The sequence below is a fragment of the Jaculus jaculus genome, chromosome 5 (assembly GCF_020740685.1).
Source record: "Jaculus jaculus isolate mJacJac1 chromosome 5, mJacJac1.mat.Y.cur, whole genome shotgun sequence".
NCBI lineage: Eukaryota > Metazoa > Chordata > Mammalia > Rodentia > Dipodidae > Jaculus > Jaculus jaculus.
The window spans coordinates 174,821,727-174,847,741 of record NC_059106.1 but is presented as its reverse complement, the minus strand read 5'-3'; the positions used below and the strand labels follow the sequence as shown (position 1 = coordinate 174,847,741).

The window sequence follows — 26,015 nt, the reverse complement described above, 5'->3', positions numbered from 1 at the left end:
CTCTTTTGTACAGGAAGGGGACTAAACTACTGGTTTTTGAAGATTTCCTGATGTTTGATAAATCTATACTAATCACACAGAAAGCTATTCCTACATATACGATCACGTAGAGTAGTACTTTAAAGTTTAGAGTTTTGATTCAGACACTCTAATCAGCATTCTCTCCAAGGAAGAGCTGGCTTCCTGTTTGTTATTTCTCACAATGATCTAAGTACTTCCTTCCAAGGTTGTGGTGTGGCTGTTTCACATCACTACCTGAGCTTGGGAGACAACATCACAATCACTATGAGGGTCCAGCTTCCCAATAAGAAGGCTCTATTGAGATAATACATTATAGGGTTCTGAATACTTTCTGTAGTTTACATAAACATGTTTAATAAGTCAACAATGTGACCATATCATGAAAGATCAAAAATCATGACATGTAAAAGAATGATTGAAATAACTAAAGATATTTAATCTAGAGAAAATAACTTGGGAAACACATGATATCTATTAAGTACTCAAAAGGGTAATCACAGGCAAGAATGACTAGGTTTCCTAACACCCATTAGTAAAATTAATAGAGGTATACTCTGACTTGATATAAAGGAACTTTTTTTTTTTCTTTTTTCTTTCTGGTTTTTGAGACAAAGAGTCTCACTATGTAGCCCACACTAAATTCAAACTTGTGATCCTCCTGCCTCAGCCTCCCAAGTGCTGGGATTACAGGCTTGCACCACCAGGCCCAACTTTGAAGAAAAAATTTTTTACAACACTACTACTATCTAGGAGTGTTCAAGTAGGGTCAAATGACCAATGATTGAGAATATTTCATAAGCAGGATCAAGTAAGAGCTAAGCCACTGTTCCATTGGTAGGGTGTTTGTGGTGTTCCTCAGTTAAAAGTATTATAAGCAGTTTCAAGTCCAATAAGTTATTGTCACCCCTGTTGGGTTTGTGTGTTGGTTACTCTGAAGAGGAAGTTTGGAAGGCTATTAACATTGGATCCTGGAAATAGGAGCTTTCGTAAAGATATCCTTTCCCATTCTCCAAACACCCACTCACAAGTGGTCTCAAAAACACCCAGTACCTTTACTTAGCTTTACCCCCTTTCACAATATGCTCAATATGAGCAATTTGACTCCCAAGCCTAATCAGGCCTGAGTGTTTCTTGTGAGCCATGGTTTTAGGCAGAGGAATTGCTGTAGAGGGAGGGCCCCCCTACCCGCAGGGGGCTTTGACCATAGAAGTCTGTGGAAGGAGAAGGATTTAAGGAGCCCTGGGCAGGTAGGCCTAAAAAATCCAGGCCTGGCACCATTACTGTCCAGGAAGGGCCCAGTTTCTACGCTCTGTGCATGGGACCCATTTGTTCTTGGCAGACTTCATTCCAAAGGTCCTGTCTGAACCAGACTAGGGGTTGGGCAAAAGGCAATGGCTGTCTGGAGGGAAACCAGGCCCTTCAGTTGAAAAGGATGGTTGGAACATAGCATTGAAGTGGGCTCGGCTTTCAAGTTGCACACGGTGGCCCAGCGGAGAGGTGAGTCCACGGATAAAATGGATCCGAACCAGCCCTGACTGCCCCCCAGACACCAGCCATCCATAGGAGTCCAGATTTGGGCTGAAACGTACCTGTGAAAAGAAAACCAGAGTGGCTCAGGGGCAGTGTTTTAGGGTGATCCCCAACTGCATGAGAAAAGAACAGACCACAATCAGAAAGGACAGCACCACAAGTTAAGAATGAGAAGCCAAGGAATGAAGTTTATCTGCCATGATCCAGAAGAGGTTTCTAAAGCTGCTTTCCTCCCTCATACCTTTTTATCTACCATCTTATTGACCACAAGCCAGAGTTGGGGGAGATTAAAGGGGAGTGCTGTCTATGGCCATACCACCCTGAATGTGCCCAATCGTGTCTATCTTGGCAGCTAAGCAGTCAGGCCTGGTTAGTACTTGGATGGGAGAATGGACAGCAGCAAAGCTAGAAGGCAAGGATCCTTCTTACCTTATGAATTGCCTCAAGTTGCAGTCTGTCCAGGAAGAGGTGAGCATGTCCCTCTCCCTCCTGCATGCGCAGCACTGGTTCTCTACGGAGGAGATTGTGGAAGGAACTCTGGGAAGTAGAAGAGAAATGGAGAGAATGCGAACAGCTCTTTAGTTTTGCACCAGGCTGAACTCACTACTTGAGATTCCCTGCTACACAAAGACTAATTATTTTTACCTTTTCTACTGTCACACCCGTTCTCCTAGCCTCAACTTACCAAATCTGTGTCTTGAAAGAGCAAGTAGTGGTGATTGATGGTTTCAGTATATGTTCTAGCTTTGGGAGGGTTGGGGGCATCAGATGAAACAGAAGGGTAGTCTTGAACTTCAGGACTATCCTGATATGGTATCAGATCTGCTTTATAGATAGGCTAAAAAGACCATGAGATTTGGTTTTATAATAGTAAACAAAAAATGAAAGTAGAAATGAAATTAGTTTGGGGCGGAAGGTCTTGGAAATGGGAGGTAGGATGTTTAAATATATGCTCAGTTGCAACAGTGTAGGGAAGATTATGTATAATCCCTTGCCAAGGCTTTCAGGGATAGTATCAGAGCTAGGAAACCAAGTACTAATTTGCCCTCTACCAGGAGTGGGCAAGGCATGTGGTCTATGATCCAACATACAGTGTTGCCATGAGATGTTCATATACGTACAAATCTTCGCTCTGCAGGTTTCTTGACATTTATTGGGTTCGATGCCATGTCAGGCAATATAGCTGCAATGAGCTCCCCAGATATATCTCCTGCAGCTACTGTCCCAAGCCAATCAGATCCTGAAAGACTCTTAATAGGAAGAGACAGATTTTATTAACTTATTTATTCATCCATTCATGCATATATTACTATAATGACTGTGCAGTCTGAGGGTGGGAAGAGATATACACAGAAACAAAAATGAGTTCATCCTAACCCTGATTCCTAAAGACAGTTACCCCATATCTGCCTTTTCTCCTTGTGCCCCAAATTACTACCTGTTAATACTAACTACAAATTGTGAGTAAATGACCATTTTCCTGTGTAATGAAAATTGGGGAAAAGAGGCTCACCCAGACAGTGCCTTTTCGAGGAGCAGTGAAGTAGGCCTTAAAACCAAGGTAACCAGCATCAATATAATGAATTCCACAGAGTCCATAACTATGAGAAATGGAAATTAAATAAAATAAAAATATAATTCTAAGATTAGAGTCACTTCTTTCAGAATTCAAAACACCTCAATAAACCAACCCAACACTCCTCTCAACAACAGTCATGGCACACTGTGTACCACAACCCTTAAAACATGTCCCCAGAGCCTTACGAGGCATAGCAATTGTCCTGAGCCACAGTGACACCATTGTAGGGGAGCAGCCAGGCCAGCTCTGTGCTCAAGAAGCGCTTGATACTGTTGATTGGTTCATAAGGTCGTCGAAGGTCCCAGAATTTGATTTTCCGATCACTCCCCGCAGAGACTAGAAAATGACTAGAAAGATGGGAGATCAAATCAAAACAAATGTGAAGTCAGCCTGCCACAACCTTCACCTTCCCCTCCACAGATATCTTATTCAATACCTGTTAGCTTTGCACCACTGAATTGTACGTACAGCCTGGTCATGTGCTAGGAAACACTGGAAGGGGTAAAGCTTTAAGGAGCCATCTGGGAGCCGTATCCGTTGTAGAGGTGAGTTAGTGGGAAGGTTCCAGAAAACAACCATGCCTAAACCAGGAACAGAATATGTACACATTAAATGCAAGTTCTGCCAGGTGTAGTGGCACATGTCTTTAATCCCAGCACATGGGAGGCAGAGGTAGGAAGATCACTGTGAGATTGAAGCCAGCCTGAGAATACACAGTAAATTCCAGGTCAGCCTGGACTACAGCAATACCCTACCTTGAAAAACCAAAACAAACAAATGAATTTTATCTGCATGTGTGTGTCCTGCAACTGTGCATGGCACCAGATGCCATACACCATATTTTGCATCTGGCTTTTATATGGGTACTGGGGCAATGAACCCAGTCTAGTTGGCTTTGCAAACAAGTGCCTTTAACTGCTGAGCCACTTCCCCAGCCCAGCTTATTTAGTATCTTAATTAGATTATTTAGTCTCATTTTTATAAAATTTGTCTTGCTTTCAATTGTGTGTGTGCGTATATATGATGTTCAGGAACATTCTTCCCTTTTACATAAAGTACACCCATTTCAGGCATCCAATTCCATGAGTTTGACAGTGATGTACACCTGTGAAATAACCTCCACCAGCAAGAAAAACACATTTCCATTAAATGTCAACAGACACCTTGTGATCTTTTTGCATATATTTTGATACCAAGCAACCAGTGATTTGCAAGTATTCCTACAGATTAGTGTACATTATATCTAGTCTCTTTCATTTGTCATATTACATAAAATGCATTCGTGTTAAGTGTCTGGAAACATTTTTATTGCTGAATAGTCTACTGCATGTATTTTTTCAATTCTGTCTATCCATCTGTTTTCTGTGTATGCGTAGTAACCATGTGTGTATGCATGTTTGTACCTGTGTGGGCAAATCTGTGTGTGCAAATGTACATGCATGTCAGAAGTCAATGTCAGATGTCTTCCATGTCTTTATTTTATAAAAAATATTATTTATTTATTTGAGAGAAAGAGGGGGGAGGGGGGAGGGAGAGAATGGGCGTGCCAGGGCCTCCAGCCGCTGCAAAGGAACTCCAGATGCATGCACCCCCTTGTGCATCTGGCTTATGTGAGTCCTGGAGAAATGAACCAGGATCCTTTGGCTTTGCAGGCAAATGCCTTAACTGCTAAGCCATCTCTCCAATCTTCTTCCATCTCTTTCTACCTTATTCCAAGAGATAAGGTCTCTCACTGAAATATACATCAAGCTTCAGAGAATCCTCCTGTTGCTGCCTCTCTAGCATTGAGATTACAAGTGTGTGGCACTGTACTCAGCTTATATGTGGGTGTTGGGTACCCAAACTTATATCTTCATGTTTGTATTTACCCACTGACCCATCTCCCTAACCCTTCCATGCAACTTTTCTTTCCCCCTAATATTTTATTTATTTGTAAACAGAAAAAGAATATGGGTGTGCCAGGGCCTCCAGCTGCTGCCAACAAACTTCATGTACCACTTTGTGCAGCTGGCTTTACATGGGTACTGGAGAATCAAGCCTGGGTTGTTAGATGTTATAGGTAAGCACCTCAGCCACTGAACCATCTCTTCAACCCAACTCTTGTTTTTTTTTTTGTAGTTTTGTTTTCTTTAAGGTAGAGCTTCACTCTAATCCAAGATGACCTGGAACTCACTCTACAGCCTAAGTTGGTCTTGATCTTATAGCAGCGATCTTCCCATCTCAGCCTCCTGAGTGCTGGGATTACAGTCATGAGCCACCATGCCCAGCATACAACTTTTCTTCTTGGGTTTTTTTTGTTTGTTTGTTTTGTTTTTGTTTTTTGAGGTAGAATATCACTCTAGTCCAGGCTGACCTGGAACTCACAGTGATCCTCCTACCTCTGCCTCTCAAGTGCTGGGACTAAGGCATGTGGCACACACCTGACACAGCATATAACTTTTAATCAGCAATTTACTAGCATCTGTTCTTTTAGTCTTTTTATCTTTATACACAGAAAAGTGCGTTAAGTGCCATTAAGTTTTTTCCTTTATGTATTTGCGGGGTATGAAGGGTGACATTTGCTGCTGCAAATGAACAGATGCTTAAACCTCTTTTTGTGTCCAACTTAGGTGGATGGCTTACGATTTGAACCCAGGACACCAGGCTTTGCAAGCATCTTTAACTATTACAGCATCTTCCCAGCCCTGCCCACCTCCGAATGTTTTTGAGACAGGATCTCCCTATATGGCATCAGACTGCTCTTGAATCCACAACTCTTCTGTATCAGTCTACACAGTGCAGTGATTATAGAAGTGTGCCATATTGCCTGGTTTTCATCTAATCTTATTAACAATTTCCTGAGTAGAAAAATTATAGTGACTTATTTCTATGTTATTTAAATTGCTTGAATATTTATAATTATAGTGCTATGCTCTAAAACAAAAGAAAAAAACAACCCAAGTCAAGCATACATGAAGTTTACAGAGCAACAGTTCCTTCGATTGTGCTTACCATTATAGTATCCAGCAGCCAGGTGATGGTGGGGCCGAGTGGGCATCCAGGCAAGGCTAAGGCACTGACCACATTCAGAGGGGTCTGAAGCTTGAACGGATCCCACCTGAAGGGTTGCCAAACATTGTACCTGCGGGGGATGGGGGGAGGAACAAAAAAATGGGACTTGGGTCAGGGTCCCTACTATTTGGAACAAAGACTCAAATCAGTTTTTAATCAGGAGAGGAGGGCACTTTTCAGAAGACTCACTGTGGAAGCTGTAAGGCAAGGCTCTAAGAAGATGGAACCTCAGCTCAGATAACAGGTTCCTCACTCACCTTATAGATGGCAGGCCTCATTCCATCTGCAAGGGAAGAAGAGCAGAACCTGAAGCTCTTGATTCAGAGGCCTGAGCTTCAAGATCAGGACCCTCACCTGTAAAATGACCTCTCAGCCTTTCTCTTTCTACTACCAATTTTTTTCTTTTTTTTCAAAGTAAGGTCTCACTCTAGTCCAGGCTGACCTGGAATTCACTACGTAGTCTCAGGCTAGCCTCAAACTCACAGCAGTCCTACCTCTGCCTCTCAAGTGGTGGGATTAAAGGCATGGGCCACCACACCCAGCTAAAATGTTAGAAACAATCCAATATTTCTTTATTTTCCTTTTTTAAATTCGCAGGTGGGGAAGGGGGAAGAATGGGCATGCCAGGGGCCTTTAGCTGCTGCAAACGAACTCCAGATGCATGTGCCACTTTGTACATCTGGCTTTATGTGGGTATTGTGGAATCAAACCTAGATTGTTAGGCTTTGCAAGCAAGTACCTTAACCACTGAGACATCCCTCCAGCCCCTCCACCAAGAAATTTTAAACCCTAGGACTTGAGAGGCAAAGGTAGGAAAAATCACTGTTAAGTTCAAGGGCAGCCTGAAACTAGACAGTGAATTTCAGGTCAGCCTGAGTTAGAGTGAGACCCTACCTCAAAAAATTTATTTAAGCCGGGTGTGGTGGTGCACACCTTTAAACCCAGCACTTGGGAGGCAGAAATAGGAGTTTGATTCCTCAGGACCCCATGTAAGCCAGATGCACAAGGGGGCTCATGCATCTAGAGTTCATTTGCAGTGACTAGAGGCTCTGGTGTGCCCATTCTCTCTCCACCTCTTTCTCAAATAAAAAAAAAATAAATAAATAAAGTTAAAAAAATTAAAAACAGGGATTGAGAGACGGCTTAGCAGTTAAGGTGCATGCCTGTGAAGCCTAAGGATCCAGGTTCGATTTTCCAGGTCCCATGTAAGCCAGATTTACATAGTAGCACATGCATTCAGAGTTTGTTTGCAATGGCTGGAGGCCCTGATGCACTCATTCTCTTTCTCCCTCTAATAAACAAATAAATCTAAAAAAATTAAAAAATTAAAAACAAAACACCAAAAACCTCTCTCTGTCCCTTATTCACCCCAACTATCACCCTAACAAACCTGTTTGTTTTGTAGAGGTAGGGTTTTGCTTTAACCCAAGCTGACCTGAAATTTACTCAAGGTAGCCGTGGGCTGGAGAGATGGCTTAGCGGTTACGCGCTTGCCTGTGAAGCCTAAGGACCCTGGTTCAAGGCTCGATTCCCCAGGACCCACGTTAGCCAGATGCACAAGGGGGGCACACGCCTCTGGAATTCGTTTGCAGTGGCTAGAAGCCCTGGTGCGCCCACTCTCCTCTCTCTCTGCCTCTTTCTCTGTCTGTCTGCCGCTCTCAAATAAATAAATAAAAATAAACAACAAAAAATTTTTTAAAAAATGGTAGCCGCAAACTCACTGTGATCCTCCTACCTCTGCCTCCCAAGTGCTGGAATTAAAGGCATGTACCATCATGCCCAACTATACTTATAGTTCTCATTTCCCCACTTCTTTTTCTGCCTCAACCCAGCAGACCACCACACGCAAGACTTTCCAAGGCTTAAAACCAGATGCCCCTTCTTTAAATACTTAGTACTGTTGAAAAAGCAGCCTGGACTAGAGTGAGACACTACTTTGAAACACCAAAACTAACTAACTAAATAAATACTTTCCACAGAAAGCAGCTTCCTTTCCTGACCCCACTTGAAAGATATTGTGGGAGGGTGTTTGTGTGTATGTTCATTAGTGAGGGCAGGAGAGCCTGAGATCAGGATTAGGGGGAAAGCTCCATCCCAGCCAAATGATCCAGGCAGCAAGAGGAAGAAAAGCTTAGGGCAAGTGGACTAGGGAAGAAAGGGTGATAACTGATCAATTGCTAAAAGAGTGGATAAGCTAAAGAGAGCCCAAACTTAAGAACAAATAGTAAAGTCATAGTGGAGGTTGTGGATGACTGCATAAACCCTTAAGCTAGAAACTATATCCAAAGGAGTTTAGGGAACCAGAGAGGCGCTGTGAAGCTCTGACTACCACCACTACAATTGTGCTACTTACCTGGGGGCTGCTGAGCCAGCAGAGCTTCTGGATGTGGCAGACTGAACAGCAGCACCTTCCCATCTGAGCAAGCAAGAGCCAACAGACCCAAACGGGGCAGGAGAGGAGCCTAGAGGACAAAAGCAGATCTGTGCTGAGGCTTGCTGCCTTTAGGTGCCTCTCAGAAAACCTGAGGTTCTGGACTCTGAAAATATGACATGGAGCTGCAGGAAAAAACTATCAACTGCAGCCTTCCTTCCTTCAATGCCAAGAACTCACAAGGCCCAGAGTCAAGTGCAAATACCTTCCGAAGGGTTTCTGGATGTTCCCATGCTCCACTGGGGCAGAACTTGAGGTCCCAGATACAGCCATTGTCACAAGCAATCCCATAGACAAAATGAGCCCTATTGCCAGGACTGGAGAGAGAAAGCATGTGGGGACAATAGGTAGGAGAAGTCCAGGGCTACTGGAGCTCCATTTTACTATCTCAGCCCAACAATGTAAGCCCTTACCCCAGCCTTCTCTCTCCCTCACCCACCTGCCTGTGGCAGTGTCCCAGCCCCACCTCACCAGCTTTCTTGCTGCAATGTCCCAAGGCCCCAGAGCTGTAGCAGCCCAGGGCCTGAATGAAGCTGACTCAGTGGGTGTGTCTCATTCATGTCAGGGCTGGAGAAAAGAGCCACATACTGTGAGGCTGCTGACCCTTCAGGCACAGGGCACCAGTCCAGAGCCCAGAGTGGTCCCCCTGTGAAGAAGGACACATCCCAGCGCTCTGGATGTGCCGTGATTGAGCTAAATCTAGAGAAAAGACAAAGATGGGAAAAAGAAAGAGGTTAGCAAAATAGGCAAACAGAATGGAGTATGACTTGGCTTAAGCATGGATCTGAAAATCAAGAACAGTCTACAGGGGCTGGAGAGATGGTTTAGTGGTTCAGGAGCTTACCTCAAAGCCTAAGGACAATGCATATTAGAGAGGGCTGACCATACATATTTGGGACTCCTATCCTTGGGACCAACCTGAACCGGCATCTTGGAAAGGACAGAGCTAGCTTATTTGTTATCCTTTCAACATACATTTTTCCTGTTTCTCTGAGAATCAGTAAAATAGATAAGCTGTAATCTTCACCTGTTAATTCGGTAGATTGTGCCATCCTCAGGAAGCCCTTCACGTTGTACAGAGAACAGTGGAGACTTCTCCTCCTGGGGCAGGTAGGGAGCTGCCTCACTGCAGAAACACAAAGAATACCCTGAATTTGGAAGTTTCACCATTCCAAGATTCCCACAATACACCTACAGAGGGGCCAATTCAACTTACAGTTCAGATAATAAGCTCCACTTCCAGGCTACAGGAATCCATTCAGTAAACTCCCAGAATGAATGCTGCTGTATTCGGCTGCAGAGACAAAAGCACCGTCAGTGGAAAAGCAGAGATCCTATAGCAGTCTATCCACTATCACTTTCTGCAAGGGTAGAAATAATCTGTTGTCTGTTCCATCTAACATGCAGTTGTTAGAAGCAAGTAGCTATCAGGCACATGAAACGTGATCAATGCAACCGAGAAATAGACCTTTCCATTTCATTTCATTTTAATTTAATTTAAAAAGCTTTGGAAGCTGGGCTTGGTGACACACACCTTTAATCCCAGCACCTGGGAAGCAGAGGTAGGAGGAAAGCCATGAATTTGAGGCCACCCTGAGATGACATAGTGAATTCCAGGTCAGCCTGGACTAGAGGGAGATCCTACCTTGAAAAAAAAGGAGAAAAAAAAAAAGCTCGGGAGCTCTTCCTGGGACAGTGACTTTTATTAACAAATGTCACTCATCACTTTACTCTAAATGTAAGTACTCTTTCTAGATGGTCCTTGCATTCCTCCACCCGCCTTTTCCCCCAGCCTCTGTCCCCAAGTCTCACAGGTCCTTGGTGAGGTGGAGGCACTTCCAAACAGGAGCCATGATGTAGTTGGGTAAGCCATTGGGAGCCGTGCCCCGGCAGTGTGGCTTCTGCTTCTAAGGATCAAAATGAAGACAAAAAACAATGAAGAAGAACAGTTATGGAAGGACATATGATCAGGGCATATTGTATACATGTATGGAGGTTATTAATTAAAAAGAGAACTTATTAGACTGAAGAAAAATCTTAGAAGATAGTTTGCTTTCTCTGTTTACTTTCTTTGACATTACCTATCCTCCAACTGTCCTATCAGCTTTTTTTTCTTTTTCGAGGTAGGGTCTCAACTCTAGCCCAGGCTGACCTAGAATTCACTATGTCATCTCGGGCCAGCCTCAAATTCATGGCAATCCTCCTACACTGCCTCATGAGTGCTGGAATTAAAGGGGACACCATCACACCTGGCTGTTTTATATTTATATATATATATTTCACTTATTCACTTGCAAGCAGAGAAAGACAAGAGAGACAGAGAAGGAGAATGGGTGCACCAGGGCCACTAGCCACTACAGATTAATGCCAGATGCATGCAACAGTTTGTTCATCTAGCTTTATGTAGGTACTAGGGAATCAAACTCAGGCTTTCAGGCTTTGCAAACAAGTGTCTTAACTGCTGAGCCATCTCTCCAGTCCCACTGGTCTTTTGTTGAGTTGGAGTCTCTTTTTACTGATCCCAGGGCTTTTAAGTTCTGATAATTCTTGAGCTTCTGCTCCCTTGCAAGACTGGTTACAGGCATGCATGGCCATGCATAGGTGTTTGACATGGGATCTATATTTTGAACTCTGGTGGTTTCTGGCACACTCTTCTCTCTCTCAAATAAATAATAACAGGGCTAGAGGGATGGCTAAGCGGTTAAGGTGCTTGCCTGCAAAGGCAAAGGATCCAGGTTCAATTCCCCAGAACCCACCCTAGCCAGATGCACAAAAGGGCGCATGCATCTGGAGTCTGTTTGCAGTGGCTGGACATCCTGGCACGCACATTCTAGCTCTCACTCTCTCTCCTTTCTCTGTCAAATAAATAAAAATAAAATATAAAATAATAAAAACACTTGCTTTCTATGAATGGGGCACTAGGTTCAATCACCAAGAAAAAAAAAAAGTTGGAAAGATGGCTTAGTGGCTAAGGCATTTACTTGTCTGAGAAGTCTAAGGACCCAGGTTCAACTCCCCAGAACCCACATAAGCCAGATGCACATGCATCTGGAGTTTGTTTGCAGTAACACGCCCATTCCCTCCTCTTCATAAACAAGTCTTTAAAAAATCCAGCCAGGTGTGGTGCCATATGCCTTTAATCCCAGCACCAGGGAGGCAGAGGTAGAAAGATCGCCGTGAGTTCAAGGCCACCTTGAGACTACATAGTGAATTTCACGTCAACCTGGGCTAGAGTGAGACACTACCTCAAAATAAATAAACAAACAAAAATAAAAATCTTTTTAAAAAATCCAGAAATGGGGCTGGAGAGATGGCTTAGCGGTTAAGCACTTGCCTGTGAAGCCTAAGGACCCCGGTTCGAGGCTCAGTTCCCCAGGTCCCACGTTAGCCAGATGCACAAGGGGGTGCACACGTCTGGAGTTCATTTGCAGTGGCTGGAAGCCCTGGCGCACCCATTCTCTTTCTCTCCCTCTATCTGTCTTTCTCTCTGTGTCTGTTGCTCTCAAATAAATAAATAAAAAATGAACAAAAAATATTAGAAAAAAGGCCTTTAAAAAAAAAATCCAGAAATGGAGGTAGTGGTAGTTACAAATAATACAGGTGGCTCTTAAGGCTAGTGAATTGTACATTTAAAACATATTTATGGACTGGAAAGATTGCATAGTGGTTAAGGTGCTTGCCTGCGGAGCTAAGGACCCAAGTTCCATTCCCCAGTATCCATGTAACCCAGATGCTTAAGCTGGTGCATGCATCTGGAGTTCATCTGCTGTGGCTAGTGGTGCTGGTGTGCCCATTCTTTCTCGCCAATAAATAAATAAATAAATAAATAAATACTTTTATTTATTTGTTTGTTTACTTATTTATTTTGGTTTTTCGAGGTAAGGTCTCACTCTAGCCCAGGCTGACCTGGAATTCACAATGTACTCTCAGGGTGGCCTTGAACTCGTGGTACTCCTCCTACTTCTGCCTCCTGAGTGCTAGGAGTAAAGGTGTGCACCACCACGCCCAGCAAGTAAAATATTTTTTAAAAATACTTATTTGTAGTGTGTGTCTGTGTGTAGGGGTGCTTTTGCCACTGCAAGCCAACAGCAGATGCTTGTGCTACTTTTTATGTCTAGTGCTATGTGGGTGCTAGGAAATTAAACCCTGGGTCAGCAGGCTTTATAAGCAAGTACATTTAACTTCTGAGCCATCTTCCCAAGTTCCTAAATTGTACACTTTTATTTTGGTTTTTCGAGGTAGGGTCTCACTCTAGCTCAGGCTGACCTGGAAGTTACTATGTAGTCACAGGGTGGCTCGAACTAATGGTGATCCTCCTATCTCTGCCTCCCGAGTACTGGTATTAAAGGTGTGCACAACCACGCCTGTCTTAAATTATACATTTTTACTCATTTTCACTTATTTGTTTATTTTTGGTTTTTCTAGGTAGGGTCTCACTCTTAGCTCAGGCTGACTTGGAATTCACTTTGTAGTCTCAGTGTAGCCTAGAACTCACAGTGATCCTCCTACTTCTGCCTCCTGAGTGCTGGGATTAAAGGCATGCACCACCACTCTCAGCTTAATTATACTTTTTTAAATGGTTAAGTTTAATGTTATATATTTTATCTCTCTCACACATACACACAAAAGGGGAGTCTGGGAGATGACCCAGCATTTAAAGGTGATTGCTTTCAAGGACTGCTGGATGAGGTTCAATATCCCAGCCACCCATATAAAGGCATGGTGGCACACACCTTTAATCCCAGCACTTGGAAGGCAGAGATAGGAGTGAGACCCTACCTTGAGAAGATAATAATAATAATTCAACTTTCCTTCTTCTGTAAACCCTCACTATACTGTGAACCTTGTGAGATTAGATCCTTATGCACATTTGTTTTCCAACTACAGAATGCTCAAATATGAACGAACAATCTCGGTTATTACACTCTTCCCTCTAAAATTCTCTTAATATTTCACCTCTTTTTAAAGTCCCTTTTGCTTTTCTTTAAATAATTATTTTAAAGTTTTTTGTTTATTTTTATTTATTTATTTGAGAGTGACAGGGAGAAAAGAGTGAAAGAGGGAGGGAGGGAGGGAGAGAGAGAGAGAGAGAGGAGAAAGAGAGAGTGGGAGAGAGAGAGAGAGAAAGGGAGGGAGAATGGGCACGCCAGGGCCTCCAGCCAATGCAAACAAACTCCAGACGCGTGCACACCCTTGTGCATCTGGCTAAGATGGGTCCTGGGGAATCAAGCCTCGAACTAGGGTCCTCAGGCTTCACAGGCAAGCATTTAACTGCTAAGCCATCTCTCCAGCCCAAAGTCCCTTTTTCTTGTTATCAAAGGTGGCCATCCATCACAGGCCAATGCTATCCTTTTGGACACCAACTAGTCCCTAAAAATCTTATTTGTCTATCCTTTTTTGTTGTTGTTTACTCAAGTTACCCCGGAAGTGGATCCTCGTGGCGTATTTCTGGGTGCAGCAGGCTCAGGATCAGATGAGTTCTCACTTGGCACCTCACTTTCTTCCTCATCTTCAGCCTCAACCTGCAGAACAAAGTCTTCATCCCGAGTGGCAGCATCCTCTTCTCCACCCTGACAGGCTGCCGGCTGCCGGATCTTCTTCGGTTTCGTGGGGCTGCTGGCTTTGGGACTCTTGGGAGGAGGGCAGGACACTGGAGCAGGGAGGGCTGTTGAGAGCTCTTCCGCCAGTTCTTGAAGATACAGAAGTGCCCTGTGGAATAGGGCAGAGTCAGAAGCATCCTCACAAACATTTAACTAAGATCCCACTTTTCTGGACTTTATGGAGCCTCCCAGTAACCCCATGAAAGGCTATCAATTTACCCTTCCTCCCAATAGATAAAGACACAGAAATCCAGCAAAGTTAAGTGACTTCGCATAGGCAAGTCATATAATAAATACTGAATCTGGACCTAGGTTTTCTGACTCCAAGTCCAAAGCACTATTTCACTCTACCACAAAGAACATAAAGGGGAAGGGGAAGGAGGAGGGACACATCAACACAGAAATATACTGGGTGGTAAAATAGCAATGAAGACCTGGGGGAAGTCTGTGAAAAATGTGATGGAGAGCCGGGTGTGGTGGCGCACGCCTGCAATCCCAGCACTCGGGAGGCTGAGGCGGGAGGGTCACGAGTTCGAGACCAGCCAGGGTTAGGTGGCGAGACCCTGTCTCAAAAAAACAAAAACAAACAAAGAATGTGATGGAGTATGAGGTACAGAAAGAAATCTTAGATACAAAAAGTTAGCAACACACACCACAAAAGTGGCTGTGATGAGAGCTAAAGGACTGCCCACACCTCCAGAACCCAGACACCAACCCTGCTTACCTGATACCTCACCACAGCCTTCCATCTCTCCAACATCTGCCCACCCTTTTCCCTTCACCGCCACCCCTCCACCAGGCCATGCCCCACAATCCTTACACTTGGGCAGCCCTTCGGCGGGGTCGTTCCCCAGAAGGGGTCTCAAAGTCCTCAGGGGGTCTCTTTGGATGTGGAGACTCTGGCTGATCTAGGCCTTTGGACAACTTCAGCAGTAGAAGGTCTCCCTTGGACTTTTGACTTCGTTTCTTAGGCATAGGGGCAGACAGAGGGTTGGACTGATCTAAGAGGCCAGGAACCAGAGGGGCTGATGGAGGTTTACGCTGTTGGGGCCTTTTAGGGCCTTTTGGTGTCCTACCACCTCTCTTCCCAGCAGGCTTTGAGGCCCTAGGCTTTGAGACCTTTGACATCTCTGAAGAAAAATCTGTAGAGAAGAATATGTCTGTGAGACTGGGACAGACTCAAACCTCCTTGGAATAGACTAAACTATATCCAAATTGAGCCTCTGTAAACTCAACATACTCTTTCATCATAAGGTAGAAAGATGGAGAGAAAAAGAGCAAAAGATATGGACACATACCCTGCTGCTCCAGCCTGGTGAGGCTTTCTTCATCCGGAGGACGGCTCCTGTCAGGAGAATCTTCAAATTCAGGCAAAGGAGTAGGTAATGACATCTCAATGGAAGCCTCCACACTGGGTGCTTCTGAGGAGGTCTTGACATCAAGCTGACTCAGCACTTCTTGTCCAGGAGAGTCTACCACAGTCATATTCCCCACGGGGCCGGCCTCCCCCAGGGCAACATAGCCGACCCCGCAGGTATCCATCAGCACCCCCCAAAATGGTTGCCCTGCATACAGAGACATACCAATGAGTGAAAAGCAAAAGCTATTTGTATAGGCTTGGAATTTTTCTCTTTTCCTGTCTTTTCTCTCTTGACTACACAACCAGAAATCCAAACGCCCTAACCATTCATTCATTCACTCGAAAATAACTACTAAGGGTCAGGGAAATGGCTCAGAGGTTAAAGGTAATTGCTTTCAAAGCCTGTAGGCCTGGTTTTAATTCTCTACCATGCATTAAAGTGATGCACACATCTTGTGTTCATCTGCAGTGGCAAGAAACCCTGTTGAACCACCCCTACCCACACAATACTCTCCCTTGCAAATAAATAAATAAAATTAAAGTAACTACTAAATACCGTTTGTGTCAAACATTGTTCAAGAACTAGTAACATTATAATTAAGACAAACAAGGAGCTGGATATGGTAGTGTAGACCTGTAATCCCAACACTTGGGAAGCTGAGGCAGGAGGATTGCTCCAAGTCTGAGGCTAGCCTAAACTACACAGCAAAGACACTGTTTCAAAAAACCCAAGGATAACAAGGTTTCTATTCTCTTGCAACTTAACATTCTGGTGGAAAAGGCAATTGACAATTGCAAGGAAATACAATATAATTTATTAAAATGTCTACTATGTACCAAACATCATACTAATTGCTTTATATACATTATTTTAAACTTCATATATTTTCTTGGAAGCATATTATAATGAACACAGAATTATCTGGGATTTTTGGGGATTTTTTTGGAGGTAGGGTATCCCAGTAGCCAAGGCTGACCTGGAACTCATTCTGCAGCTTCAAGTTGACCTCGAATTCACAAGGATCCTCCTATCCCAGCCTCCCCAGTGTTAGGATTAAAGGCATGTGCCACCACGCCCAGCCTGAACACACAATGATTCAATTCCTCTCCGTAAAACCTAATAAAATGAACCCCCCCACACACATATAAATTTCACCCCCACCAAGAAAAGAAGCCAGGTGTAGTGGGCATGCCAGCACTGAGATGCAGAGGTAAGAGGATCACCATGAATTCCAGACCACCATGAGACTACACAGTGAATTCTAGAACAGCCTGTGCTAGAGTGAAACCCTACCTGGGGGAAAAAAAAAAAAAAAAAAAAAACAAGAAAAAGAAAAAGAAAAACTATGTACATAATAGGAAAAGGTAACAACTTCCTAAAATACACTATAAAGAACAGCTGCCAAGGACTGTGGAGACAGTTCAATTGGTAAAGCCCCTGCCTTAAGAGTCTGAGAACCTGAGCTCAATCCCCAGAACCCATGTAAAACACGGGGCTTGGTGGTCCAAGCTTGTGATCCTAGCACTGGGGTGGATCTCTGGGCCTTGCTGGCCAGCCAGTACAGCCTACTTGGTAAGTTCCAGGCCAAGGAGAAACCCCCATCTAAAAAAAGGTAAACAAAGAATAGCTATCAAACCTAGTGTGGGATTACATGTCTGTAGTCCTTGCACTAAGGAAGTAGAGGCAAGACGATAATTTGAGCCTAGGAATTTGGGGCCAATTTAGATAATATAAGGTGACCTTGTTTCTAACAGACAAACAAAGAACAACCAAGAAAAATAGCTACCAGATAGTTTAAAACTTAGATCAAACCAAAGAAGGATGCCTAGGGCTAACTTCCATTTCTGTGAATATTAGTCAAGGTACAGATTTATTTAAGAATTCTACTAAACCAGGCATGGTGGTACCTACCTGTCAGCTCAGCATTTGGGAGGTTGAAGCAGATCAGAAATTCAAGGGGAGCCTTAGGCTACCTGAGGACCATGTTTCATAAAACAAAACAGGGGGGGCTAGAGAGATGGCTTAGTGGTTAAGGCACTTGCCTGTGAAAGCTAAGGACCTAGGTTCAATTCCCCAGTACCCATGTAAGCCAGATGCACAAGGTGGCACATGCGTCTGGAGTTCATTTGCAGTGGCTGAGGCCCTGGTCCACCCATTCTTTCTTTCTCCCTCTCTCAAATCATAAATAAATAAATAAATATCTAAGGAAAAAAAACAGGCTGGAGAGATGGCTCAAGCAGTTAAAAGGTGCTTGTTTGCAAAGCCTGCTGGTCTGGGTTCAATTTTGCCCATGTATGGAACAAAGTGGCATATGCATCTGGAGTTTGCAGTAGTTAAGAGGCCCTGGAGCACCAAACTCACTCTCTGCTTGAAAATAAATAAATAAAAGTATTAAAAAAAAAAAAAAAAGAAGCAAAGCATGGTGGCACATGCATTTAGTCCCACACTCTGAAGGCTGAGGTAGAAGGATAACCACAAGAGGTCAGCTGGGACTACAGAGTAAGTTCCAAGTCAGCCTGAGGTACAGTACGACCATGCATTTAAAAAAAAAAAAAAAAAAAACAGGCTAAGGGAGATTTCTTAGTGGTTAAAGGTGCTTACTTGCAAAGTCTGCTGGCCAATAATTGATTCCCCAGCATTCACATAAAGCTAGATGCAAAAAGTGTCACACTAGCTAAGCATGGTGGTTCACACAGCACTCACAAGACTGAAGACAGAGAATCACCACGAGTTTAAGATCAACATAAGCTACATATGTGTTCCAGGTTAGTTTGAGCTAGACCTATTCCCCATTCCCACCCTACCCCATTCCCAGAAAAAAATTAAGAGTTTTCTAAGGCTAGAGAGATAGCTTAGCAGTTAAGGTGCTTGCCTGCAAAGCCAGAGAACACAGGTTTGATTCCTCAGTACCCATGTAAACCAGATACACAAGGTGGCACATGCATATGGAGTTTGTTTGCAGTGGATAGAGGCCTTGGTTCGCCCATTCTCTCTATATGCTCCCCCTCTTGCAAATCAATTAAATTAATTTAATTAAGCTGGGTGTGGTGGTACATGCCTTTGATCCTAGTACTCAGGGGGCAGAGGTAGGATAGCCATGAATTCAAGGACACCCTGAGACTACAGAATGAATTCCAGGTCAGCCTGAGCTAGAGCAAGACCCTACCTTGAAAAAACAAAGAAAAAAGTTTTCTAAAACCTGGTCATCAATCTGACACTTGAACAGGGACTGAGAGGACTATAAGACTGTTAAGGAACATCCTGTAACAGTCAGAGGCCTTTCCTACATCAAGAATCTCTCTCTCTTTTTTTTGGAGGTAGGGTCTCACTCTAGCCTAGGTGGACCTAGAACTCATTCTGTAGTCCCAGGCTGGCCTCAAACTCACAGCTATCTCTTATCCTGAGTACTGGAATCAAAGATGTGCACCACCATGCCATGCTTAAAGAATCTTTTTAATTCCAGAAAATCAAATGTGTAACCATGAACCAAAGGAGACTGGCAGAAGTAAGCCACTGACTACCAAATCAAAATCCTAAGTAACATACAACTCTGCAGGGGCAGTTTTTAGCTAGAATAATTTGTTTGCCTTTGACAAAGAGAAATAGATCAAATCCCACTAGAAAACCTTCCACAGGTCCACATACACCTAAAGGATGAAGAGCCTAGGTAGAAAAATGTACTAATACAAACACTTAAAGCAAGAAGATACAAGTAATATCATGCCTAAAGACACTATACAGCAATGTCATTGTTTCTTGATACCCAAGTGTCCTGTATTCCATTAAAAACGCGTTAATAAACAAGAACCAGGTGTGGTGGTGCACACCTTTAATCCCAGCACTCAGGAGGCAGAGGTAGGAGGATCGCCATGAGTTCAAGGCCACCCTGAGATCACATAGCAAATTCTAGGTCAGCCTGGGCTAGACTGAGACCCTACCTCAAAAAAAAAAAAAAAAAAAGCCAATGTGGGACCTATGTAGAGATATGATAGGAAGAATAAAAACAAAGGCTGAGGCTGGGGGCTGGGAACATGGCTTAGTGGTTAAAAGCTCTTCCTTGCAAAGCCTACCAGCAGGGATTCAATTTCTTATCTACCCAGGTAAAGCCAGAGAGGTATTGAATTGCAGTAGCAAGACAGACAGACACAACACACACTCAAACAGAAGCAAAAAAAAAGTATCTGGGCTGGGGAAATGACTTAGCACTTAAGGCATTTGCTTGCGAAGCCTAAGGACCCCAGTTCAATTCCCCAGGACCCACATAAACCACATGCACAAGGGGGTGCATGCGTCTGGAGTTCATTTAGAGTGGCTGGAAGCCCTGGTGCGCCCATTCTCTCCTTCTCTCTGCCTCTTCCTCTCTCTCTCTCAAATAAAAGAAATGAAGTATTTTTTTTTTTTAAGAAATGAAGTATTTTTTTAAAAAACTGTCTAAAAAAAAAAATTATCTTCTCACCTGCCATGGTGCCACATGCCTTTGATCCCAGCACTTGGGAGGCAGAGAGGTAGGAGAAGCACCATGAGTTCGAGGCCAACTTGAAACTATTAAAACCATTTTTTTAAAAAGTATCTCTTCAAAACTGGGCATGGTGGCACACGCCTTTAATCCCAGCACACGGGAGGCAGAGGTAGGAGGATCGCTGTGAGTTCAAGGCCACCCTGAGACTCCATAGTGAATTCCAGGTCAGTCTGGGCCAGTGTGAGACCCTACCTCAAAAATGAAGAAAAGAATCCCAACAAAAACCAAGGCACAAACAAGATAGGCTTCTGCTAAAGCACTTGATTACATGCCTGAGGTAAAAGGTAAGACCCTATTGCTGAAGACAACACATGCTGCCAACACAGAACAGCCAGAGATCCAGCTGAATCTGGAAGCCAATTCCCAAATGGTTAGCCCATATAGTGCTGAAAAGCACTACATGAGTTGCTGAGGGAAAATAGCCAACAAAGTTGTGAGCAAGCAGGGGTCACTGCTATATGAAAGCAACCAACTTGACAAAGTGTGTGTACTTGTGCAATAGTGGCACACAGCCTAGGTGGATAACCAATGGCTTTCTGATTGGCTATGAGGTCAGCTCAATGGAAAGAAACCCATACATGGAACTGGGAACCAAGTCAGAATCCTCTGGAGACCAAGATCATGGACTCCCTTAAGAAGTTCCCACTAATCTTTGTCCAAAATCTCTCGAACTTAACAATGCTTATCCCCTTTCAATTATCCCAATCTCATTCTCCATTAGAGAATCTGTTTTTCTGAAAGCACTGAAAGCTGAGGACAACCAAAATCTATCAACAAGACAAGGATAGCTGACTCCCTGGCAGGAGATGAACCACCCCTCACATGGCAGCTAGGGCCCAGGTGAAACCACAGAGGAACTGTGTAGATAAGCAAGAGTGCTGCTTCCACAGCAAGCATGAGCTGGGCCAGGGTGATGGAGACAGACACAGGATACTCAAAATGCACCAAAGCAGAAATCCAGAAGCTGCTGTCACCAAGGCTCAGGAAATTTTTCAGAAGGTTGAAAGAATATAAGAGCCACAAGGTGTGAGGGAATATCCAGAGGCATCCCCCCCCCCCCGCCCACAAACACACATGCAATGGCTGACTGCTACTCTCACAACTTATAACCCACAACCCCATGGTGAATACCAACAATCCCACCAAGGAGGGCCCTCAGTGACATGGTGACAGGGAGGAGGAAAATGATGGTACCAACATATGATATAGCCAAAGTTTCTACTGCAAATAAAAATAAAAGGAGAGGTGGCTGGAGAGATGGCTTAGTGGTTAAGGCATTTGCTTGCAAAGCCTGAGGACCCAGTTAAATTCCCCAGTACCCTCATAAGCCATAAGCACAAGTGGTGCATGTGTCTGGATTTCATTTGCAGTGACTAGAGGTCCTAGTATGCCATTCTCATTCCCTCCCTCCCTGCTCTCAAATAAACAAAACTTTAAAAGATCTTAAAGCAAAACAAAAAGGCTAGCCAGGTGTGGTGGCACATTCCTTTAATCCCAGCAACCAGGAAGCAGAGGTAGGCAGATCACTGTGAGTGTAAAGCCAGCCTGGAGCTACAGAGTGAATGAATACCAAGTCAGCCTGGGGGCTATAGAGTAAGATCCTAACTCAAAAAAGAAAAGAAGGCCAGGCATGGTGGGCACGTCTGTAATCCCAGCACTTGGGAGGCAGAGGTACGAGGATTGCCATGAGTTCAAGGCCACCCCGAGAATACAAAGTGAATTCCAGGTCAGCCTAGACTAGGGTAAAACCCTACCTCAAAAACACAAACAAACAAACAAACAAACAAAAACAAGGTTTCTATGTGTGGTGGTATACACCATTAGCCCCAGCACTTGGGTGACTGAGTTAGGAGGATCACTCGGAGTCTAAGGTTAGCCTGTGAACACAGAGGGAGTTCCAGGTCAGCACAGTCAAGAGTAAGACCCTGCCTTAAGACCAAAATAAACAAACAAACAAACAAAAAAATCCCAGGGCTGAAGAGATGGCTCAGCAGTTAAGGTGCTTGCCTGCAAAGCCTAACAACCCAGGTTCAATTCTCCAGTACCCATGTAAAGCCAGATGCACAAAGTGGCATATGCATCTGAAGTTTGCTTGCAACAGCTGGAGGCCCTGGCATGCCCATTCTCTGTCTTTCTTGTATTTCTCTGCTTGCATACAAATAAAAAAAAAATTACTTATTAAAAAAAATAAACTCAAGGATATGATATTCAAGAAACCAGAGAAAACAATGGCCAGGTAACAAGTAGCTAGTCAGTCATACAGAAAACAATGAAGCTGAACATGGTTGCACATGCTTTTAATGGCAGCACTCGGCAGGCAGAGGTTTACTGTGAGTTCAAGACCGGCCTGAGACTGCACTGTGAATTCCAGGCCAGCCTGGGCTAGAGAAAGACCCTACCTTGAAAAAAAAAATGAAGAGTAAAATGGGGACTACGGCTGGGAGTGGCTTAGCAGTTAAGGCGCTTGCCTGTGAAGCCGTAAGAACTCATGTTCAAATCTCCAGGTCCCCATAAGCCAGATACACAGTGACACAAGCACACAATGTCGCACATGTACACAAGGAAGCACACATGTATTTGGAGTTTGTTTGCAGTCTCTAAAGGTCTTGGCTTGCCCATTCTCTCCCCCTCCAAAAAAAGGCTTTTAAAGGGGCTGGCGAGATGTTTGGGTGGTTACAGGCACTTGCTCGCAAAGCCTGATAGCTTGTAATTCCCCAGTACCCACATATAGCCAGATACACAAAGTGGCACATGCATCTGGAGTTTGTTTACAGAGGCAGAAGGCACTGGGACACCCATTACTCTGTCTCCCTTTCTCTTCACCCCTTTCTCTTTCTCAATAAATAAAAATATTAAAAACTGAGCGTGGTGGCACACACCTTTAATCTCAGCACTTGGGAGGATCGCCATGAGTTTGAAGCCACCCTACGACTACATAGTGAATATAGTGAATTTCAAGTCAGCCTGGGATGGAGTGAAACCCTACCTTGGAAAACTAAAAGAAATGCTTAGTAAATTCTTACTAAAGATTTTGCATCTCAACTGATCCCCTGGATAAAGGAAAAATAATTAGGTAGCACTGCACCTTAATTATGGAATTACTTTAAATACAGTTTCCAAAAGCATTCCTATGGTGCAACTGGTGCCATACATGATTTCAACAGCTTAAAGACATGCATTTTTATTAATATAATCGCACAAAAACCTGTAACCCACGGTTTCAGCTCATACTGCAAGAGACTAACGAATGTAAACTTGGAAACTACTAATGCAACACTAAAGAACGGCAAAAGTGGTGACGCTGCAACAAATTAACTCAAATTTGAGTAACAATACGCCCATAGGACGAAGAGGTTATGGTCATACCCTCGCATCTCTACAGCAAAGTAAGTTACCTCCGGTGGGAGTGAAGTCGCCATCTCTGTCTCGCCCGGCAGACGGCCAACTCGCCGCGGGATAAAAGGACCAGACAGGGAAACATAACTGGCCCTTGGCTGCGCCAATAGGGTTGCAGCGCGCGGGGCACAACCCCCGGGGTTAGAACCTCTCGGAGAAGGAGGCTGGGACGCGGGAACAGAGGACTGGCTGCAGCCGCTCCGGAGACCACCGCCAGCCCTCCAGCAGTCCCCTGATCGCGGGGGGGGGGGGGGCAGCTTTCGCCACTAGCCTGTGCAGGAAGAGAACCCTGATTTCTCCTAAGCCTGAGGACAAAACCAGGTTCACTGAGTGCAAGGGACATAATGTAAGCAGTGCCGAAGCCGGGACGAGGGTTACCGCGTTACCGACACCGCGTGCGGGAAGAGGGCCAGAGACGCTGGCGGAGATGGGGGATGCTCGGTGGCCACAGTGGGGAAGGAGGTGCAAGCACGATGGTTTTCTGTAGGACCGAAGAGGCTGGAAGGCGCGCTGCCTTGCGCGAAGGGAAAAGCAGATTTGGGGGCTGGTTCCCAAGGTCTTAGCGCTACGGCAAAAGAAGGGGAGGAGTAATTGTGGGTTCCCCCGCACACCCCGCTGTGGTACACTCACCCGCGCCAAAGTCCTTCCGGAAGTCCAAGTTCGAAGATGGCGCCGCCTGTCCCGTCGCGGTCTTATGACGAAATCTCGTAGTGGTTCTTCCTTGCCCCGCCTCCGGCACAAGGTAAACCCAAGCTCAGTCGGGAGTTCGTGGCCAGCCAGGCTTTCTACTAGACTCTGTGTTCCATAATGCAGCGCGGCGATGCGCCGACCCTTTCGACGCCTGCGAGCTCGAGAGCGGCTTCCGCGGCGCTGGGGCGCTAGGCCTTCTGGGAATTGCAGCGACCGGAAGGGGAGGTCTGCGGCTGCGCGGCCCCGCGGGTTCCCGGCGGCCTCGCCCGCGATGACGGGGTCGGGCTTGTCGCGCGCCGACTTACCCTTCCTCCCACGCCGCCGATCCTGTGGCGGGCTTGGGCAGGCTACGCCGGAACGCTTGGACAGATAGGGAGACGAAACCCTCGTCGCCGACCTCCAGAGTGAATAGGTTTCCCCCTCTACTGAAGGCAGGGATGGGCCCGAGACAGGAAGAAAGTGAAAGGGGCTTGGAAAGAGGCCGAGGAAGGGGAGACGTAGAGAAGGCGGCCCGGTTAGGTACGCTGCCCTCGGAAAGTGATCCTCGTCTTCCTGCAAGGCCTCGCGCCACTCCCTCCCTGGGAGGTGGCCTCCGGTGGAGGAGGAACAAGTGCAACTAGTTTTCTTGAGTCATTTAGGACCATTTAAGTTTCACCAGTCGGCCTGTAGCCAGTAGGAGAGTGCAGGTATATAAATGAACAGGAAGGGGCGGAGAAAGACATCTTTTCCCTTCCCAAAAATAGTCTTGCCAATTATTTCCCATTAAACACTTAGTAGTTAAGTGTGAGAGAAGCCTGGTGTGATGGTGTTTACCCGTAATCTCACGCTTGGAAGGTGGAGGCAGGAGAACTAGAAGCTCGAGGTGTGTCCTGGGCTACATAAACAAACTGAAGCCAGTCCTATTATTTGAGACCCTGACTCAATAGATGGGGGGGAAAGTACGGGAGAAATTTGGTTGTAGCCGCTTCCATCTGTAGTCCTAGGTTCTCAGAAAGCTGAAGCAGGAGGAGCCTTTGAGTATAGGACTTATTACTATATTATGAGTTAGCCAAAACATAAACAAGGACATTCAATTTTACTCTCATTTCATCCACTTAGTGGACAAAAGACTTTACTTGGATGGGTGCCCGCGTAGGTGTTAGCTACTAAATGCTTCTTTAATGGGACAGCTCTCAATTTCACAAGTTTTAGTTTTTTGAGGGGGGGGGGACAAAGTCTTGTATCTCAGGCTGCCCTTGTACTTGCTACGTAGCCAAAGATCTGAGTGCTGGGATTAGAGATGTGTACCGGTACTCCCAGTTTTATGCAGGGCCAGCAATTAAACTCAGGACTTCATTCATGCTAGGCACATACTCTACCAAACGGGTTACCAGCCCACACTACACTTTTACTTATGTAATGAATGAATCTGTCTTTAATTCTGCTGCCTTATATTAGGGTACCTTTGATTTACCCTAATGTGAAATCTCTTTTTTTAACCACTAAGCCATCCCTCCAGCCCCTTTTTGGTGTTTTGTTGTTGTGTGGTTTTTTGTTTGTATCGTTTTGGTTTTTCGAGGTAGGGTCTCCCTTTAGCCAGGCTGACCTGGAATTCACTATGAAGTCTCAGACTGGCCTTAAACTCATGGCGATCCTCCTAACTCTGCCTCCTGAGTGCTGGGATTAAAGGTGTGCACCACCACACCTGGCGAACTTTGGAAAATTTAGGCTGGGTGTGGTGGTGCACGCCTTTAATCCCAGCACTCAGGAGGCAAAGGTAGGAGGATCGCCAAGAGTTCAAGGCCACCCTGAAACTACATGGTGAATTCCAGATCAACCTGGGCTGGAGCAAGATCCT

General features: G+C 44.9%; 1 protein-coding gene across 4 annotated transcripts; it reads right to left on the bottom strand.

Annotated features, from left to right (window-relative positions):
- Positions 1–436: 436 nt before the first annotated feature.
- Gtf3c2 (general transcription factor IIIC subunit 2) lies at positions 437–24,716 on the bottom strand. 4 transcript variants are annotated; one of them, XM_045149555.1, is made up of 21 exons: positions 24,484–24,716; positions 24,119–24,218; positions 15,511–15,777; positions 15,033–15,354; positions 14,647–14,775; positions 14,033–14,321; positions 10,425–10,519; positions 9,829–9,906; positions 9,640–9,738; positions 9,084–9,311; positions 8,818–8,929; positions 8,535–8,643; positions 6,439–6,464; positions 6,122–6,251; positions 3,567–3,711; positions 3,316–3,477; positions 3,065–3,152; positions 2,673–2,801; positions 2,237–2,389; positions 1,981–2,088; positions 437–1,610 (listed from the first exon to the last, which is right to left on the bottom strand). In XM_045149555.1, the coding sequence occupies exons 3-21, from the start codon at positions 15,752–15,754 to the stop codon at positions 1,392–1,394; spliced, it is 2,865 nt and encodes a 954-aa protein (XP_045005490.1). In that variant the 5' UTR covers positions 15,755–15,777; positions 24,119–24,218; positions 24,484–24,716; the 3' UTR covers positions 437–1,391. The 4 variants fall into 4 exon arrangements, with proteins under 4 accessions (XP_045005490.1, XP_045005489.1, XP_045005491.1 ...); XM_045149554.1 differs by lacking the exon at positions 24,484–24,716 and having other exon boundaries at positions 24,119–24,346; XM_045149556.1 differs by lacking the exons at positions 24,119–24,218; positions 24,484–24,716 and adding an exon at positions 23,488–24,108.
- Between the last annotated feature and the right edge of the window lie 1,299 nt (positions 24,717–26,015).

Coding starts and splice junctions, on each gene's coding strand:
- Gtf3c2 (XM_045149555.1), bottom strand. CDS start 15,754: ATGGATACCTGCGGGGTCGGCTATGTTGCCCTGGGGGAGGCCGGCCCC. Junction 8,644..8,817: donor ATCCAGAAACCCTTCGGAAG/GTATTTGCACTT, acceptor TTTGTCCTCTAG/GCTCCTCTCCTGCCCCGTTT. Junction 2,390..2,672: donor AACCTGCAGAGCGAAGATTT/GTACGTATATGA, acceptor TGGTCTTTTTAG/CCTATCTATAAAGCAGATCT.